This window comes from Opisthorchis viverrini (assembly GCF_000715545.1).
Source record: "Opisthorchis viverrini unplaced genomic scaffold opera_v5_171, whole genome shotgun sequence".
Classification (NCBI taxonomy): Eukaryota; Metazoa; Platyhelminthes; class Trematoda; order Opisthorchiida; family Opisthorchiidae; genus Opisthorchis; species Opisthorchis viverrini.
Genome location: NW_008751829.1, coordinates 7,130 through 24,225, shown reverse-complemented (window position 1 = coordinate 24,225; position 17,096 = coordinate 7,130). Strand labels below are relative to the sequence as shown.

The 17,096-nt window shown below is 47.2% G+C and overlaps 1 protein-coding gene across 1 annotated transcript in view; it reads right to left on the bottom strand.

The window, feature by feature from the left end:
- Window positions 1–258: 258 nt before the first annotated feature.
- The window catches only part of T265_07467 (hypothetical protein), a gene marked incomplete at both ends in the record, with an annotated part of 18,986 nt that continues 2,148 nt past the window's right edge, over window positions 259–17,096 (bottom strand). Inside the window, 3 exons of the mRNA XM_009173000.1 lie at window positions 259–868; window positions 2,417–3,222; window positions 10,207–10,439. Coding sequence (XP_009171264.1) covers window positions 2,607–3,222; window positions 10,207–10,439 — 849 coding nt within the window. The remainder of the gene's footprint in view (window positions 869–2,416; window positions 3,223–10,206; window positions 10,440–17,096) is intronic.

Sequence of the window (17,096 nt, the reverse complement as noted above, 5' to 3'; positions counted from 1 at the left end):
AGCGTTCCTTTCTTTTCTGGTGGGGGGGGAGGCTTAATGAACGCTGCTGATCCCCTAAATGAGATGGTGTGAGTTTAAACGATAGTTAGTCGGGAGCGGTCGTTGAAAAGGCGTGAAGAGGTAGAGAAACAAGTCGGTGGTTGAGGTTCATTGCGGGACTACTTAAACAAATTCTTCATGAGCAAGCTCGTGGTAATGGAATAAAAACTATTGAGGGTCCACCTTAATCGCCAGTCAGAATATGCCTTGCTTTTCAAAGCTTGTATGGAACGCTAAGTAACTCACTCTGGCTTGGGTAATGAAAAAACGGTAAGTTCTGGAAACCAATCGAAATTAAGGTTTTACCAGGTGGTATTCACTACTGCTTCAAGTCAGCCATTGTTAAGACAAGTTCTTCTTGCGTCTGGTTAGCCAGATGGAGTCAAAATATGACCAAATGTTATCGAATCTCTCCCTACTTGGGTAACGATGGCGAAACTCAGTACGCGACACCAGTGACTATTGAATCCAACATGCTCAGCGAGAAAGTAAAAACGATGGTTCACAGTACTCAACAAGCAACAAGTGATCAGACAAAGATAATATACAAGTGTACACATTGTTCTCGCGTCACTGTTCATTTTGCGAATGCCTCCGGAGGTAGCAGATTTGCTTCCATCACATTAAGGAAGGCTTCCAGTGCAGCGTGAAGGTTGAACCCACATTCGGACAGACACTGCCAGGCGTAAGTCTCGTTCATGCCCGTTGTCACAGAAAATTCTTGTAACGCAGCTTGAACTGCGGGATCAGTAGATTTAGGAGCAGGACTGTTGGAAAGTCTCTGGTTTAAGCGTTGAGTAACCGCAAGCCTAATGGCCGCTGCGTGTTGCTTCGAAAAGAAAGGATAAAATAGAAAACACCATGAGTATTATGTGGAAATCGCCCTCGGCCATTACAATGTTATGGAGAACAGGGAGAATAAATTCGCATACACGCAAATGAGTCGTTCTAAGAACCAAGGCCGCTAACGAACATCGAACGTATCGATGTGGAGGTGAATCCATCTTCATCTGAATGGAGCGATTTGGTTTCAGCAATGACCGGCTCTAGATAAAGTGTATTGAGTAGAAACAGAAACGAACGGTAGTCCAGATGAGGACCTCGGCGCGCAGAGAGCAATTCAGACGCGGTACAAGAGCATAACTGCGCTCATCGGCGATTGAAGTACCTGTTGGGGGCGAGCTGGCTGTGGTTAGAGCGCGAATTTAATGACCGGAAGGCTAGTGGTTCGAACCCGACCTCTGTTACTCGACGTCTCCTCTCTAGGATTGGGCGATCTGGCAGTATCCCAGCCCTCGTGCCTCCTGGTGGCATGGCAGTTGCGCATCGAAAGTGATAAAGCTGAAAGAAGTACCTGCTTGCACAACCAAATACCCTTGTTCAAATCACCTCGTTATTAATCCGTCAACGCCATCCAAAACCAGCAGCGCTTCTGAGGCATCGGTGGTCGAAAAAAACCTGAGGACGCCTTACATCATCTGTCCGCAGAGGCCGTTTCGCAGACATACAATAATACAGCCCTTACAGTATCCTGTGATATGCTTTTTTGACGCCACAAGTGACGCAAATTAGCAAACGTGATTCTGGTCTTTGAGATTCGCGCACTGATCTAATCACACTAACTTCCGTCATACGCTAATACAACTACCGAGGTATGTAGAATTCTTCGAAACCTCCAGTGATTTTAGCTTGAATGGTAAGGCAGGCGTTCGAGCTGCCGGTTCTGAAAGTTTCGCTTAATTTCTGTATCTATTATCTTTTCAATGCACATTTAGCGTAGACCTGAAAAGCGCAACGGAAAGGAGCACCGCAAAAGTGCGTTCCCGGAGTCCATGCTGGTATTCCAAAAGCAGAATTAAGCAGTGATCGAGTTTCACCGCCGATAACTGATGGCGAATTGGATTTAGGACTAGTCTGATGGCAGGAACCCAGTATAGCTCAATGGGTTATGGAGGAACACAAACCGTCAAACCACGGCAGCTCAATTGTTCGTACGAGATGATGAGGGTCACAAAAACGAAGAGTCGACAAAACGCCGTCACCGTTGGATGAACGCGTTAGGTGAAAACCACTCCAAAGGGAGACAAGGAAGTTTGCAGGTTAATTGGAGACTCAGTGTTGAGAACATTACTCAGCGAACCACCACTCCAATCAAAAACAAAAAATCACCAAAACCAGTTGCCTTAGAACCCTCTGATCAGAGCATGCACCGTCGGTATCACATTCAATTAAATGTATCCGGTTTCTATACCCAACCCACCAAAGCTGAGAGGGCTCAAACGACCGGCTTGTTTAGTGTCACAAGCAGAGCACGGCCTCGAGGCCAGTAGCTTCTGACTTGCGTGTACGTACCGGATAACCCATCATTAATACTCACCTGAACTAAAGACGCAGATGCCGGAGTGATGCAGCAATCCTCTTGAATAATTTTGCCCTCCGACTGAGGAAGAACAAGCAAGCATCGATGCACGCCGCGGACAAAAACCCTTCCATAGGGAAGCACTTCAAGGATCTGGTCGCGGCAGCCGGGCAGGTCTACATCTGTGGTGGCCATTGACGGGATGATCTCAGCTGCTAGGCAATAATATCGAAAGCAGATGGCTGTGGTCTATCTGGTAACTTGATACACAATGAAAGGAACAAACCTCAGCAGATATTACGTCCAAACAGCAGCACTCATCGGCCTTCACGTGGATAAGGTCTGGAAGACGGGAAAGCAACCCTTGGATATCCGCGTGACCCGAAGCCTCGCGACGTGCTAGTGGCGGCAGTGGGACACTTTCTAGCCACCTATCAGAAGCTGAGGATGCCGATCTGGAAACGTTCTTGAGACGTTGCGAATGAGCCGCTTGAAAGGCACGCAGGACTTTGAGCCGTTGCCGATCATGTTTCCCAAGTTTTAGTCTGCCTTGTTCAGATTTTGGACCAGTTGCAACAGCCGTGCACAGGCTGGCCCAAGCCCAGGCAGGGAGCGGGACAGCCCCTGGGATAAGGTTGACAGCAAATCGCTCATATTCAGCCCAACTAGGCTGAGCCTTCAGCTTCTCACGTTTTGTAGGTACATTTTGCATATCATCGTGTATACCAAGATAGGGAGTGATCTGCAATGTTAGATAAGCGTCTGGAACATAAAAGTCAATCAGGCGCTTGCGAAGATCACCGGCTTCGAATGCGTCCAAATAGCTGAGAAAGGTGAAAGTCAGATGATATGGTTGTTAACCGTCAGTTGAAGGTCACGCAAATGACTAGTGACACAAATTCGGATGCCAACTTATTTTCCCTCGTGTGAGTTAGAGAAAGACCCCCATAGCTTAGGTTGCAATATCTACACGGCAGAAATTCACCGTTAAACGTGACGCGTCTACGACCTCAGGACAGTCTAATTAAAACAGCTACGTGATGAAAGAGTACTGGTTGAGTTTACCAGGTTCTTAACGTGGAACTTATACATTGAAACACCTATCATAAGTGACAGATTCAACCAGTACCTGTGACTTTTCGAGCACTAACGGTGGCCCTGATCATGGAGCTAATCAAGGTTTTGTCACGTGCAAATTCTGCGCATAATTGAGTTTGAGGCTTAGTCAAAAGTCTTGAATTGCTGGAAGGCAGGTGGTTGTCAGCTCTCAGAATTTCGCAGCAAAACAATTCGCTCAAACGCTACCAAGTTGATTCTCGACACTACGAAACCAACGAAATACCACGAGGAATTGTGCGGACAGGCAAATCTAAGCTTTTGGGCTGACTGAATGAATGAATCGAAAAAAAGACATCAACTGACGAAACCGATCTAAAAGGATACTCCGGATACCAAACTCACCCCGAGAGCTTCGACTAACCTGTTGGGGGATTGCGTCCACTACTAAAAACGTCACATCCATTCCATGGACAAAATTATTTGACAAGTGACATAGATCAACCTCCGTCGAACAATCATGACGCAACTAAGGTAGTTGGGGGTCATCGGAAAGCCTGGTTAATACCGTCGGTCGAAGCACATAAAGAGGCGAAGCATGAAGATCGCGGTCCACTGGAGGCGAGTCAGGATGATGGCACCATCCGGGACGCCAAGTACATCCCACGACCGCTCATGCCTGTTGGCTTCAAAACTGTTGAGAAGCGCGTGGCAACACAGTGAAATATACTAATCTAGAAGTGACGATCACCAGTCCAGCGAAGGTTCGCACTGGACAGTGGGAGAACCCTGCAGATTATACCTTGCCTCAACATGATCGGATGTTTACTTTAGCGCTATGCAAAGGTATACGTACCTTGTGCTTGGCCGTCTTCCTTGAGGAGAGGGAACACTTACACTTAGCCCGCACCTCTTCTTTACACTCTACTAAGGCTATCTCTCTTCATGGTCGTGTGGGAGTTAAGCGCCAGTGTGCAGTGCTGTGAATGACGATTATGGCAACGATGGTACCACAGCTGGCTTGCTCATAGCTCATACATACAGGTCATTACCCTAACTGCGACTTGGTGATACGCCCAAAAGCACATAGCTCCGTCCCATGCTGAGGAATTCATGGCCCAGGTGCCTGAATCTACGCAACTAATTGCCACAGCTGCTCTGGAGTGCATATGCTATCACCGTAAAAATTTAACTTCCGTAGATTTTCTTTGTTTCGGTGAGCTAGCCTCAAACATCTGACTGTACAGCCCACCTAGTTATGCCCATCCCTCCTGGCTAGTCTCCCATCACAGACCCGACCTAAAGCTGTCACCTTGACGGGGTGGTCGGGCTTGACTGCTGCAGTGATCCCGCGGCCTACGCTGGCTGGAACTTCGTTCCACAAGGTTCAAACATGCTAAAAAGGACAACGGGGAGCAGCTAGACCAAGAGCAGCGAGAACCCGTACTACGAGGCAGTCTAGGGGTGAAGTCGTACTGTCCTCTGCGACAGGGGTGAGAAGGCACTGATGCTTCACTGCCGTACGTATTGTTAGTTGTGTAGGTCATGGTTGCACGAGGGCTGGGATACTGCCAGGGCACCCACACCTAGACAGGAGGACGATTAGGGGCCTCAACCAAAGCCTTTGGCTCAAAAGCTTAACCGCAAGGCAGCGGTGTTTGGCGGGGAAATGCAAATGCATTACCTTTGCTACGGAACAAGTCGCCATACATGTTCCAACCCCCAACCTGGAGGGCCAGGAGACTGTGTTCGTCAGACCTCTAACCATTGACCAACCTGGTATGAGAGACTCTGCGAGTGTCGCGCGGACACCCCCCCCCCAGTATAGCCCAATGGGTCTCCGAGGTACACAAACCGCGACACCACGGTAAGGTCCAGTCTCTTCGTGACGGTGGGTGGGAAGGCAGTAAGGTGTTTTCTCCAGGTGACAAACACGTACATGTTTATGGAAGCAGCGATGCTGCCTTCCCCCGAGGAAGGACGGGTTAGAAAAGTTCGACCCATAAAACCGCACACTCCGATCGCCCAACGGTTGACGGTGACCGCCGGCGCATTATCCAATACGGTCGAAATACTTTTAAAACCAAAGAGCCCGATGCTGCTCAGAAGGCATGTGCTGTGCGCAGCTGCATCAGGGATGAGACAGTAATGCCTTATTCCCTGCGCCCTCGGGTTAGGCCAACTCCCTGCAGCCGAACAGGCCTGATTGTTGAATCATCAGCTTCGGGCAGGGTCCCCAAAGAAAACCCGACTGTCCACTGCTTTGTGGGTCAGACTTTTAAATCAGAGGCTAGGGGCAAGGTCCCTGGACAAAACCTACGTCCTCCCATTGCCTTGTGAGTCAGCCTTTTGAGTAAAAGACTCAAGATGGGGTACCTCAAGCAAACCCATTTTCTCGGTCTGGGCAACCAGGAAGTATCATTTGCCCGCGCAGCTCGGTGTCCACCGATGACCCTCCCCATCACACAAGCAAACGTCGCTGGGCCATTTGACTGTCAGTTATCTGACCGAAGGGCCTTATGCTTCTCCCGCCGAAATGAAACCCTTCTAAATCCACGAGATGCTTTCTATATAGGAGGCTTCAACATCCGTGTCAAATTGGTAAACAGGCAATGGTTGCTGAGACCTTGTACCCTCTTAAATATATGTGTGCTGTCTCCGAAACAGGCATACAAGACCCGAACGTGGTTGTGCATCTCAGAACCTTAAGGATAAACGCAGCTCTTCCACCTTTCTTCCTCCGTGTGTCCGGTGACCCAGAAGCTATGAATCGTGGAATATGTGGCGCGGGAATTAAACTCAGCCCGAGCTGAACGCACTTTGCTGGATTGGATCCCAGTGACCAGTCGTCTTTGCACAGTCTGCTTATTTTGCACCGCACAACCTGGCGGTCACCAACTGCAGATCAACCGTGGCCACAGTTGGACCATGTGGCCATCAGCCACCGGTGGAGAGCCACAGTTCAAGACTGCCGCTCCTTGTGGATTACACAACTTAAGTTCGATCACGCCATGGTGCGTGAACACCTGACCGTTCGTTTCGCTTCATTCCTCGCAGGTCAGCATGAAGCACGCCAATGCAGTCTCCGAAGAGCTACAATAGCTCAACAGTATTGATCTGAGCTAGCCCAACAAATCTCCACAGCAAACCGATCCTGTGGTGGCAGTGGGCATGCGGATGAAGCGTGGCAAAATGTGAAAGGAGCTATGCTAGCGGCGTTCCGTGCTGTCTGTCCGACTTCTCCAATTCGACCACAAGACCATTGTATGTCGTCGAGGTCGCTATCCATGACTGACGCCAGGAAAGCCATACCAGCAGGCAACGAGTACTACGGCGCACGCAAATCTTTCAAACGCCAAATAGTGGAGTCTGAGGAAAGACCGAGAGCTCTGGTGGAAATCGAAAGTTCGGGAGATGGAGGTCTTTGCTACGGGAAACAGCCGTGCCCTTTATCAACTGATACGATCGACTGGCCCTAGGAAAGCAACGGTCAGCGAAACGATAAGTGAAAAAGATGGCTCATTAATTCACTCGCAAAAACGTCGACTGGAGAGATGGGCCGAACACTTCGAAGAGCAGTTCAGCTGGCCTCCTGCAACACAGCCTGTGGAGATAGTGCACACGGGCGAATGGAATGTAAACCTTGATCGCCCTTCGGAAGAAGAAATAAGGTTCGAAGTAGCAGCACTGAAACGTGAGAAGGCACCAGGACCGGACGGTCTGTATCCAGCCCTCTTCAAAGAAGGCGGAACTCCCCTGGTGACCCACCTGACAAAGCTTATTGGTACTATGTTGGACGAAGAGAAAGTGCCTGCAGAATGGGGCATGTCGACAGTTATCCCTATCTTCAAAAAGAGTACACGGACGCTATGCGAAAACCACCGTGGCATCAGCCCGTTAGCTGTGGCATCGAAGGTGCTCTCTGGCCTTATCCTTCGAAGGTTGACTGAACAGAGAGAGAAGATCCGTGAAAACCAAGCTGGGTTCCGTCCTGCAAGAGGTTGTATCGATCATATCTTCACCCTCCGACAGGTTCTGGAGCAGCGACACTGCTTCCAGCAGCCAACAATGGTTGGTTTTCTTTATCTGAAAGCTGCCTTTGACTCTGTGGATCGCCAAGCACTATGGCAGTGTATGTAGGGCAAAGGTGTCCCCAATAAATTCTTGACTCTTATTAAGGCGCTGTACGCCAACTCCCGCGGCCGTGTAAGGGTCTACGGCAAGCCCTCGCCTGAGTTCACCACATCAAGTGGTGTCCGACAGGGCTGTCCTCTTTCACCTTCGTCACTGATGCGATTATGGAAGACTCAATACCAGCATCTAATGCCTGTGGGGTCAAAGTGCTCCCGGAGGCGTCTGCTCACAGATAACGAGTACGCAGACGGCATAGCTACTCTTGGATCTGACCCCGTAGTAATAAGTATGCCAGTCGACCGACATCCTAGAAAAGCTCTTTTCGCACAACCACGTGAAGAGTGTAAGAGAGCCAGAGGCGGTCAAACAATGACTTGGCAGCAAAGTATCAAAGCCATCACCGGCAAACTCGGCTGCGCTGGTCACTGCCGTCTTCCTGGATGGGGACCCCGAGACCGGCCACATCAATGGCTACAGACACTGTCAACGGCGCCCGTGCATCCAAGCTATTGACCTCAATGCATAGCTCCTTTCCCTATCCCCCCACTTGACAGTGCTGGATTTATGCACCAATTTATCACCTCCCGCCTAATGCGCAGCTACCTCCCCCTCCACCACCAAATCATCGGTGAACGAAATTTCGGCGGCTACAAACACTGTACGACAAATACGCGGTTATTATAGCTGACAATGGTCATGATGACCCCAATCACAGAGCTGGTTTCTACACATTTTTCAAAAGAGCCCATCTATGAAAATCCCCTCCAATTTCTGTTCTCAAACCCTCAGGCCTTCAGCTCTACTCTGTCTACCGAGGCGCCTGTTCCCGCGTGATTCGTCTCAGTAAATTTGACTGTGCGCTCTCACCTCGAATCCGTCTGGAAGTCTGGCGTCTGACCCACTGACCTGTGAACCCTTGTTTAATGTGTGCATGTAAATTTCAGACGATATTTGCAGAGGACTTCCGGTTTCGTATACATCTGTGATGTACCAGTCAACAGGACCAGTCGCAGAAACAAGCTTTGTACGACTTTCAGGGGTTTCTTGAATTAGTAGGTTATCCTCCATTTACGGCTGCAGTTCAACTGCCTACTTTCTATTGTGATTCCCAGAAGACTGCGCAATATCTGTATCGTGATGATTGGTGCGACATGTATACCAGTAGCCTAGCGGCAAAACTGGTGCTCGACAGCCAAATAACCATCGAAAGCCCTGGCAGAGTCAAAGAGAAGCATAGTTTTCAAGGCCCTGTCACCCAAGAAATAGTGTTCAAGAGTAAGGTGCTGAAATAACCATAAAAATATATATAAAAGAGAAGCGTAGTTTTCAAGGCCCTGTCACCCAAGAAATAGTGTTCAAAAGTAAGGTGCTGAAATAACCATAAAAATATATATAAAATCGCCCAGCTGCAACACTCTTTCGGTGCCTGACTGCCATGCCACAGAAGGAAGCACGAGGGCTNCACAAGTACAGACGGCGGGGGGGGGGGGGGTCGAGAGGCAGATGTAGACTTCAAACCATGGACCTTCCGGTCAGTAATTTAGCGCCCTAACAACTGAGCCATCTCGCTTTCCAAGTTAGATATACCCAGTATTATTTGTGGACCTACCCACCAAAAACTCTGCAAAAACAATGGACAAGCGCTAGCTAGGGGAGTCCAGCTTGGAAGTGGAAGCGATCATTCACTGGTGTCGGTTACGTAAGGTTCATTACCGCATCCAAGAAGCACTCTCAAACTAGGGGTCGCGAAAACACTCCACGGGATTTTATTGTCCTCAAAAGCGGTTTTAGTCTATTACGATCTTTTGTATGTGCCTAGGCCGCACCAGATATAATTTTCCGTCCTTCTAGTGGCCTGCTTATTTCTGTCTTTTGTTGACGGTCCAGTTGAAGTCGGTGAATCTGAGTCCAGTTCATCGCTTGCTTTGCCGTAAAGTGCATATGGATGAAAGTGGATGGGCACAAAGCCACTAGACAAATACATCTGGATGCTCAAATCACGTCTGCAATTCATCGTGCAAGGCAGTCGCACCAGCGGTTTGCCTAACGGCATTCTAGCGCATCCGATACGCGGATATCCATAGAGGCGATGACATTGCGCCTCCTATCGCCACAACCCGTGAACGAAGCAGGAGTCAGCGTTCTCCACGTACCCTCCTGGTCACACAGTTCACATTTCAACCTATGGACGTGAGCTGGACTAGAACCTGGGAGGATGGGGTTAGAATAAGGGCATTTTCCTTAATTATGCATGGATCTATACGCACAGATGCTATTATCATAACCTCGTAAACAATCTCGTTAGTTAGTATCATACAAATTGGACTTGCACGACAGATACCTCATTTGCAACTGTACAGTTGTGCACGGTCGCTGGATGACGCCTTAGCTACCACTGGTTCGTCGACAACACTCACAGCCCGTGCGCACACCGGATTGGAGAGTAAAACCGTTACATCTCGGGCGTATACAGTGTAACCGCAAAACATAGAAACAACTGCAGTGCACATAAGCCAACATAAGTGACAATTTCATTCAGTGAGCTTCTCATAGATGACAAAAATGAAAAATCGAAAGGTTCAGATAATTGGGATAATCCCCTATGCAAGCTTACGCACCCGGTAACCAGCACACTTAGACTGGTGAGGAGGTTCGCATCTAATTGAACATTGTGAATTGTCGCAGGTAAGTCCACCAGTGTCGGCTGCTCTCTGCACACCAAAGCATCCTCGCAAGCAGCAGCAAATTGCAGACGTTCACGTTTCTTTTGAATCTTCCTGCGCTGTCGGCGGAGTCTTTTGGATAATTTGAAACTGACATCAATGTCTATGACGTCGTCAGGCTCCACGTGCTGATGTTCCGTTAACTTACTACCTTCATGAGAGTCAGTCAAGAAGCGAGCGACAAACCAGAACGACCACGCCGTTTCCCCATCGTACTCGCGCCGCACCGGGCAACGATTAAAACAAATAAAAAATAGGAAATAAGCAGTGTAAGCCGTCACTTTCCGAAAGCCTGGAATAAGCATAGGAGTTTACGATTGTCACTTCCTAACTTAACTTAACTTAACTTAGAAAAATAGGAAATAAGTAATGTAAGCCGTCACTTTCCGGAAGCCTGGAATAAGCATGGGAGTTTACGATTATCACTTCTTAACTTAACTTAACTTAACTTCTTAACTTCGCCGGGTATAATGCAAATTACCCAGCTCACAGGTTCACGAACTGATACGCTGGATCGAGGCTTTCGCCCAACTTAACCGAGTCGAATTCGTTCTTGCCGTTCAGCGGCCGCTGCCGCTGACATGAGAGGAACAAGCGAAAAAATGTGTTTTACTGCTCTTTAAGTTCTCAGAGAGGAGCAGTAGACTTACAAGCACGAGGTTTTGGAGGAATCCATGTTAAACTCGGGATAGCAAGGTGCTGGCAGTAAGGTGATTTAAAATGGCCTGCTTCAGAACGCCCCCAACACACAATGGGATTCTGTTGTGAAAGAGTTGACGAATGTTCTCTTGTGTGAAGAGCAAGTTGTTTGGAGGCTGTTTGTAGTAACGCCTTGCCAATATTGGGTGTGACTAGGTCACTGAGGCAAATTACAACCTGTAGACTTCAGATACCACTATTATGTCACTCGTGAATTCCCCGTTCTTGTCCCTCAAGGAAAACGCCGTTAGCTCATCTCTGGGGAGATGGCTTATATAGTCACAGAATTTTTGGGCGAGTTATATTATAGCACTTTCGAAACGCCAGGTCAGGTTCTGTCTCCTGTAGTTTGTGGTGTTTTGTACCCTTATTTTGCTTCCATTGTAACACTACGTATTCCATCGGTTGCATAATCGTTTTTTTATTTGAATACGAAAAACTACAAAAACGCGCACCTGTACAATTTGACAGAATACAAACGTGGTCACGTGCTTCGACTCCCTCTTCTGGCTTCGCTCGCGCTTTCAGTGGTCATCCGCGAGTCTCATGTGCTGACTCTGGTATCAGAGCAGTTCAGACCACCTTCGGAATCTATTATATGTGGGAACTGTTCGGAAAAAGACCCCTGGACCACCATAATTGGACTATTGTCTATTTGCTGACCTAGGCCCACGACGAACTATTTTTAGAGAGAACAGTTGTTAGTGGGTCTGTTACATCTGACCTCTTTACTGTTGTATACCCAACTTAGCATTATCATTTTTGTTTCTTTGCTTCACACTCCTGGTAAACTAACTTATTGATTAGCCAGACCACTACAAGCTACATTTTTGAAAAATATTTGATAACTCTTTTCCAGAGGTCTCCGAATCCTTTCCGGCAGCTTGCGGGCCATCCGATTGCGCGATGGTTAATCTTGGTATAATCACGTGCTCAGCCTCGACAACTTTCGGGACAACGGTCCTGCATGACTCACCCACTGAAGCTGGTCCCGGTTTAAACTGATCGGTGAGGGTGCGCATTTGTAAGAAGCCTGAACAACATAAGTTTTGAATCCCTGCTTGAGGTTCGGGATTTCTGGCGCAGCAGCACATGAAATCAATGAAATTTTAGACGCTGATCCTTAGATGCTCATCGAAAATTTCTTCGAAACTCAGGTTGAACGAGGAAATCTGTAATATTAAGTTTCAGTATTTGATGGCATTTAATCGAACCCTGAAGATCTCATGTGGCAGAATCTTTGTTGGAAGTTGTTTAGCTGTACTAAAGGCGCGGAATTCATATTTTAATAGCTACCAATGGCCCCGTGGAGACAGCGTGAAATTTTGTGGAGGAGCTGGTTTTTCCAACATGTTACGTTTAGCAGTGGAGTTGGAAATAATCCTAAAACAACATTGGAACTAATTACGCCCTTTATGCTCACGAAATTTCAAAGTACAGCGGCCATTCACAAAAGTTTTCAATCGCTGTGGCAGGAGTCTTGCTAAACGAAGTCAACATATTTGTCAGAGTTACCAGTTTATTTGTTTGTTTCAGGATGGTGAGAGCAGGCTATATCGGGTGCTTGGTAAGGTTTTATCTTCTCCGTTATGGTAATCTCATAACAGTGCCATTGGAAGAATAAGTGAGTTTGCGGGCAGAAAAGCAGACAACACAACAAGATAGCCCTTACTTCAAAGTTCTGGCACAAGTTCAATGGACTGGGACATTTCTGTGGGCGCACATGACTGGATGGGGAATATCAGTTATATGATGAACTACGGGCATGCCATCAGATTGGGCAAGGTAGCCACGGTACCGTCATTGCGACGTCGTACATGGGTTTGTGAACAGCGTCCTACATGATCATGGGTGAGTCAGTTGTGGCTATCCTCGTAGTTCGAAATGTCAAGAAATCTTGACAAATAAGGATGAGCGTGGATCAAGGATCTTCTTGAGCCCAATGCCGGCGCACGGTGGCTTACTGCTGTCGTTCAGATGAGGCAATAAGACTGCCGTGTCAAAATTGGAAACTGAAAATAGAGAAAAATTGTAAAAATGCCAGCTAGGGAACACTGTAGTAAGAGTTATAATGTGGCCCGTAATTGTGGGCAGCCAAAAGTGGTTACAATTCCCACCTATTTCAGTGAGGTAACACTCTTTAATTTAGAAAAACAGAATGCGATATTCGGATGTAGATGCTGACAGTGTCAAGTGGTTTGGGAATATGTGATTAATAGTGACTAGTGTTAGCTGAATTGTGTGCAACCAATTTAGCTTGGAGAGTGCAGCATCAAGAGATCAGAGAAGGACGTGAGATGTCTCTCGGTGTTGCATGTTTGTATTACGAAGTGATAGAAGAATGGCGCAGTTGCAGCAAAGATGTTGGGGGTTTCTGGGACAAGTCGCCTCTGATGCATCATACCATGTATATTTGGTGGATCCCCAGTATTTTTGTTCTGGACCAATGAATTGTTGGATCCTTAAGAAGACAGCCGATAATATATACTATAACGAGTGCAAGCTCAGGCAACCAGTGAAGGCGTCCTATTAGAGTTGCTTCAAATTTAGTTTTCGCTTCCTCTTTTGCAGAAGGCAGAGTATGAGGTTCAGCATACCATAGTAATGTTTTTGGAGAAAGAGCATTCAGTTGAAGTGTGAGTTGGCAGGTGTGCGGTATTTGTACCGTCGCGGAGGGTGGGTTCAAAGAAACGGCCATTGTGCGGACAGATTCAGTCGATGTTTGGAGCTCGCACATTCCGTCAAGTTCTGCTACAACGTCATACGTGCAAACAACTCATAATTTTCAGTATTCCAGTATTTTAAGGTACATTCGACTCGGTCGACTGGTCTGTTCTTCTTGACGCACTTGCTCATCAAGGAATGCCCAAAAGTTTGAGGAAAACAAGCTCTTCATATTCTCGGGCTATCGTGCATATGAGACCATATGGAGAGCCTCAAAGAAGCTTCCGTGCACGGGGCGGTGTCCATCAGATGTGCCTACTCTCCCCATTCTTTTTTAACCCCGTGATCAATGAGATAATGAGAAAGGCGATGGAAGATCCCAAAAACCTCGGCGTCCAAATAGCCTGCGATGAAAAACTTGTCGATCTGACATGTAGGTGAGATCGTTCTCGTCTTGAGGGAAGTTAAGGAGGAGGCGTTTTTGGATGAACTGATAAAATTAATCAAGTCCTTTATTATGCACTTTGCACCCACAAAAGGTTATGCTCCTAAACATGCAGTCACGAAACACGTCAGAGACATTCTAACTTATGGAACCTCTCACGTACCTAGGAAGTATCATTTCCGATGCTGTGCAAAAGACAAAGACAATGCACGAATCTTCAAGCTCGGGTCGCGTTTGCCAATTTAAAATAACTTTGCTGTCGAAGCGGCATATCCGTGAACCTCAAGGACGTGCGAGTCAGGGTGCTGTGAGGTCGTTCCGCCATACGTCTGGGGGACTTGGCCTTTTCGCGCAGCTGAACTGAGGCGTTTCCAGGTGTTCGACAACCGTTTTCCCAGAACCATATTCCGTGTGGATTGGTGCCGGCGAATCCGTGACGGTACATTTGGAAAGCAATTTTTCGGTTATGTATCGGAAACTTTCACTAAAGGATATTGTAACCTTACGGTCCGTAGTTAGATCAGTTAGGTTGCGACGGTTAGATTTCATCAGGTATGGCCGTCTTTGTAGCTCATCTATTCGGTATTTCAACATGAATGTGGAAGCAATGATCAGTTGTGATAATTCGATATGAACGGTGAGTGGAATGAGGCCTAAACTCACATGACAGATATACAACAGAACGTCAGGATGGCTCACAATAGTGAACTGCTTCCGACATGTTATGTGTGGCTGAGATGCGTAAGCCTCTTTTCACAAGTAACCGGATACTGAATATTTCAAAAGTGTCGGTTTGCAAACGCAAACAAGTTAGCTGATCGGTTTCTCAGGAAGGAGACCCTAGTTTGTGAGCCTGTTACTGTGATTGAGTGTAGGATGGCTACAAGTTATGATAGAGACAGCGGAGCTGTTGTTTTTACTAAACTTCATCTTATCGGTATTTGGAAGCAGAGGTTGAGTGAAGTTGGGATTCAGCGCTCTTACTTAGCAGATTTGACACCAAGTACCCGCCTACTCACTAGAGCTTTGTTAATACTATATCCGCAGGTGCACGTTTGAGGGTGCATGAAGCCCTTGAATCCCAGGGCTGAAGTCCCTACCACTTGATCTTATGACTGATCCGTATACATCTCACCTTATCTTTCACTTTGTTGAGTCCAGCAATGCGTAAGCTCACTGCATTCCGTCATCAAACCATTGGTTTACACACGGATCGTGAATCGTAGACCATAGGATATATTATAAACTTTCGGCCAGTTATCCACTATAACTTATTTAATTAGTGCTCACAATGACGCTGTGGAAGATTCACATGAGTCTTAATTGCCTATATATTTACCCCTTTCAGAAACTCTGTCGAGGAGGCAAACACCGTCACCTTCCTCCACTGGGACGAAACGTTTGCAAACCAATTTCCAGGCTCGGCGAACAGATCAACCACCGCCTCACCCTCTAACCCACAATCATGACAACCGATTGGCTTGTCGTAAAAACCGTTCAGAGGGGACTTAGCGAAAGTCATTGTCGTGCATGGTGAAGAAAAACCAGAGGAAATCATGAGGATAGGTGCCAAAAGGGTCACCAGGCTTTTTAAAAACATGTTTCTTTCACTGTACCATGAGAAATCGGTTCAAAGAGCGTTGGCCGTTCTAAGGATGATTCGGCGCACCTTCTCCCGTATTACTCGCATGAAATTCCAAATACTCTATGAGGTCTACGTCAGACTGCGTGTTGATTATGCCATCGAAGTTGTCTACTTGGGACGCTAGCCAGCGTAACTCTCATGAAGCTTTTCTAGCGGGATGCTTCGAAAGTGGTTGCCGGCCTCAAATTCGTGGACTATGAGACGTCCTCAGCGGTGCTTGACATATTTTCGTGAAGTATCTCTGCCTCCCAGGAGATCCACGCCCTGTCTAAACAGGATGTTTCGAAGTGTTTCAACGTTCTCCTAGCGAAACCTTTGCTTAGGCGTGGTAAAAAGTTTTTGAAGCTCAGAGTGCACGCATTTTTGCGGAAATTCTTATCTATGGCAGTTGGTGTGTGGAATAAACTTTCCCCCGGCGGCTGTTAACGCTACATCTAATACCCAGGTGAAAGCGATTTGAGACTTCTACTAGTTTATTCCTTGCGCTGATAAAACTATCACCCGCGCTAAAAATTTCATGAATGGTACCTTATTCTTTTTTACTTGTGCCATTTAGGTAAACAAGATGCTGAACCAGGACAATTCCAACTCAAGAAGCTTTCGAGGAGGCCGTGGTCCCGTATGTCAATCTGTGTCACGGTGAATGCCACGCAGGACATTTACGACTGCCGCCTAAAGTATCAACCGACTATGTTTCCTAAGTGATGGATATTTCGGTTCAACCACGGCGGAAGGTAGGTCTGCGGGCGGGATAACCTTCGCGAGTCCGAACTCGTACCACTTGTTTTGTCGGGATAGACCCTGCAACAACATGGTCCAGCCTCCGTTCAACCCTGACAGAAGTCGGGTCAGTGTTCTGCCGCGACGACGCGGACAACACTGAATAAAGTGTCTTTTCGTTATTTTAAGATACCCAAAAATCTTATGAACTTGTACCGGGGAAACCGCGGCAAACACTTTCGAATTCGCAACCCCTAGTTTTGACGAATTAAGCGACAATATTTTATCTAGCTAGGAGCTAAAGTCCATCAATCCTGTCTGTTATTGATAGCGGAAATCTATCTGGACTGTGGTACGTTCGTCATGTACCGGGCGTTTAATACTTTTCAGGTAAGTCTCGCATTTCCCGACAAGTAATGACCAACGGATACCTAAAAGATACGACGAAATAAGCAATGTCATCATCATCATCAATTGTCCAACACTGAAGACGTCTCAGGTCCGCTGCTCGAATAGGCCAAGTCTCACAGCCATGCAACAAACAGCCCATACTGTAGTTTGATAACACACGTCCCTTCAGATTCAGGGATAAACCATTCTGACGCCATAGGT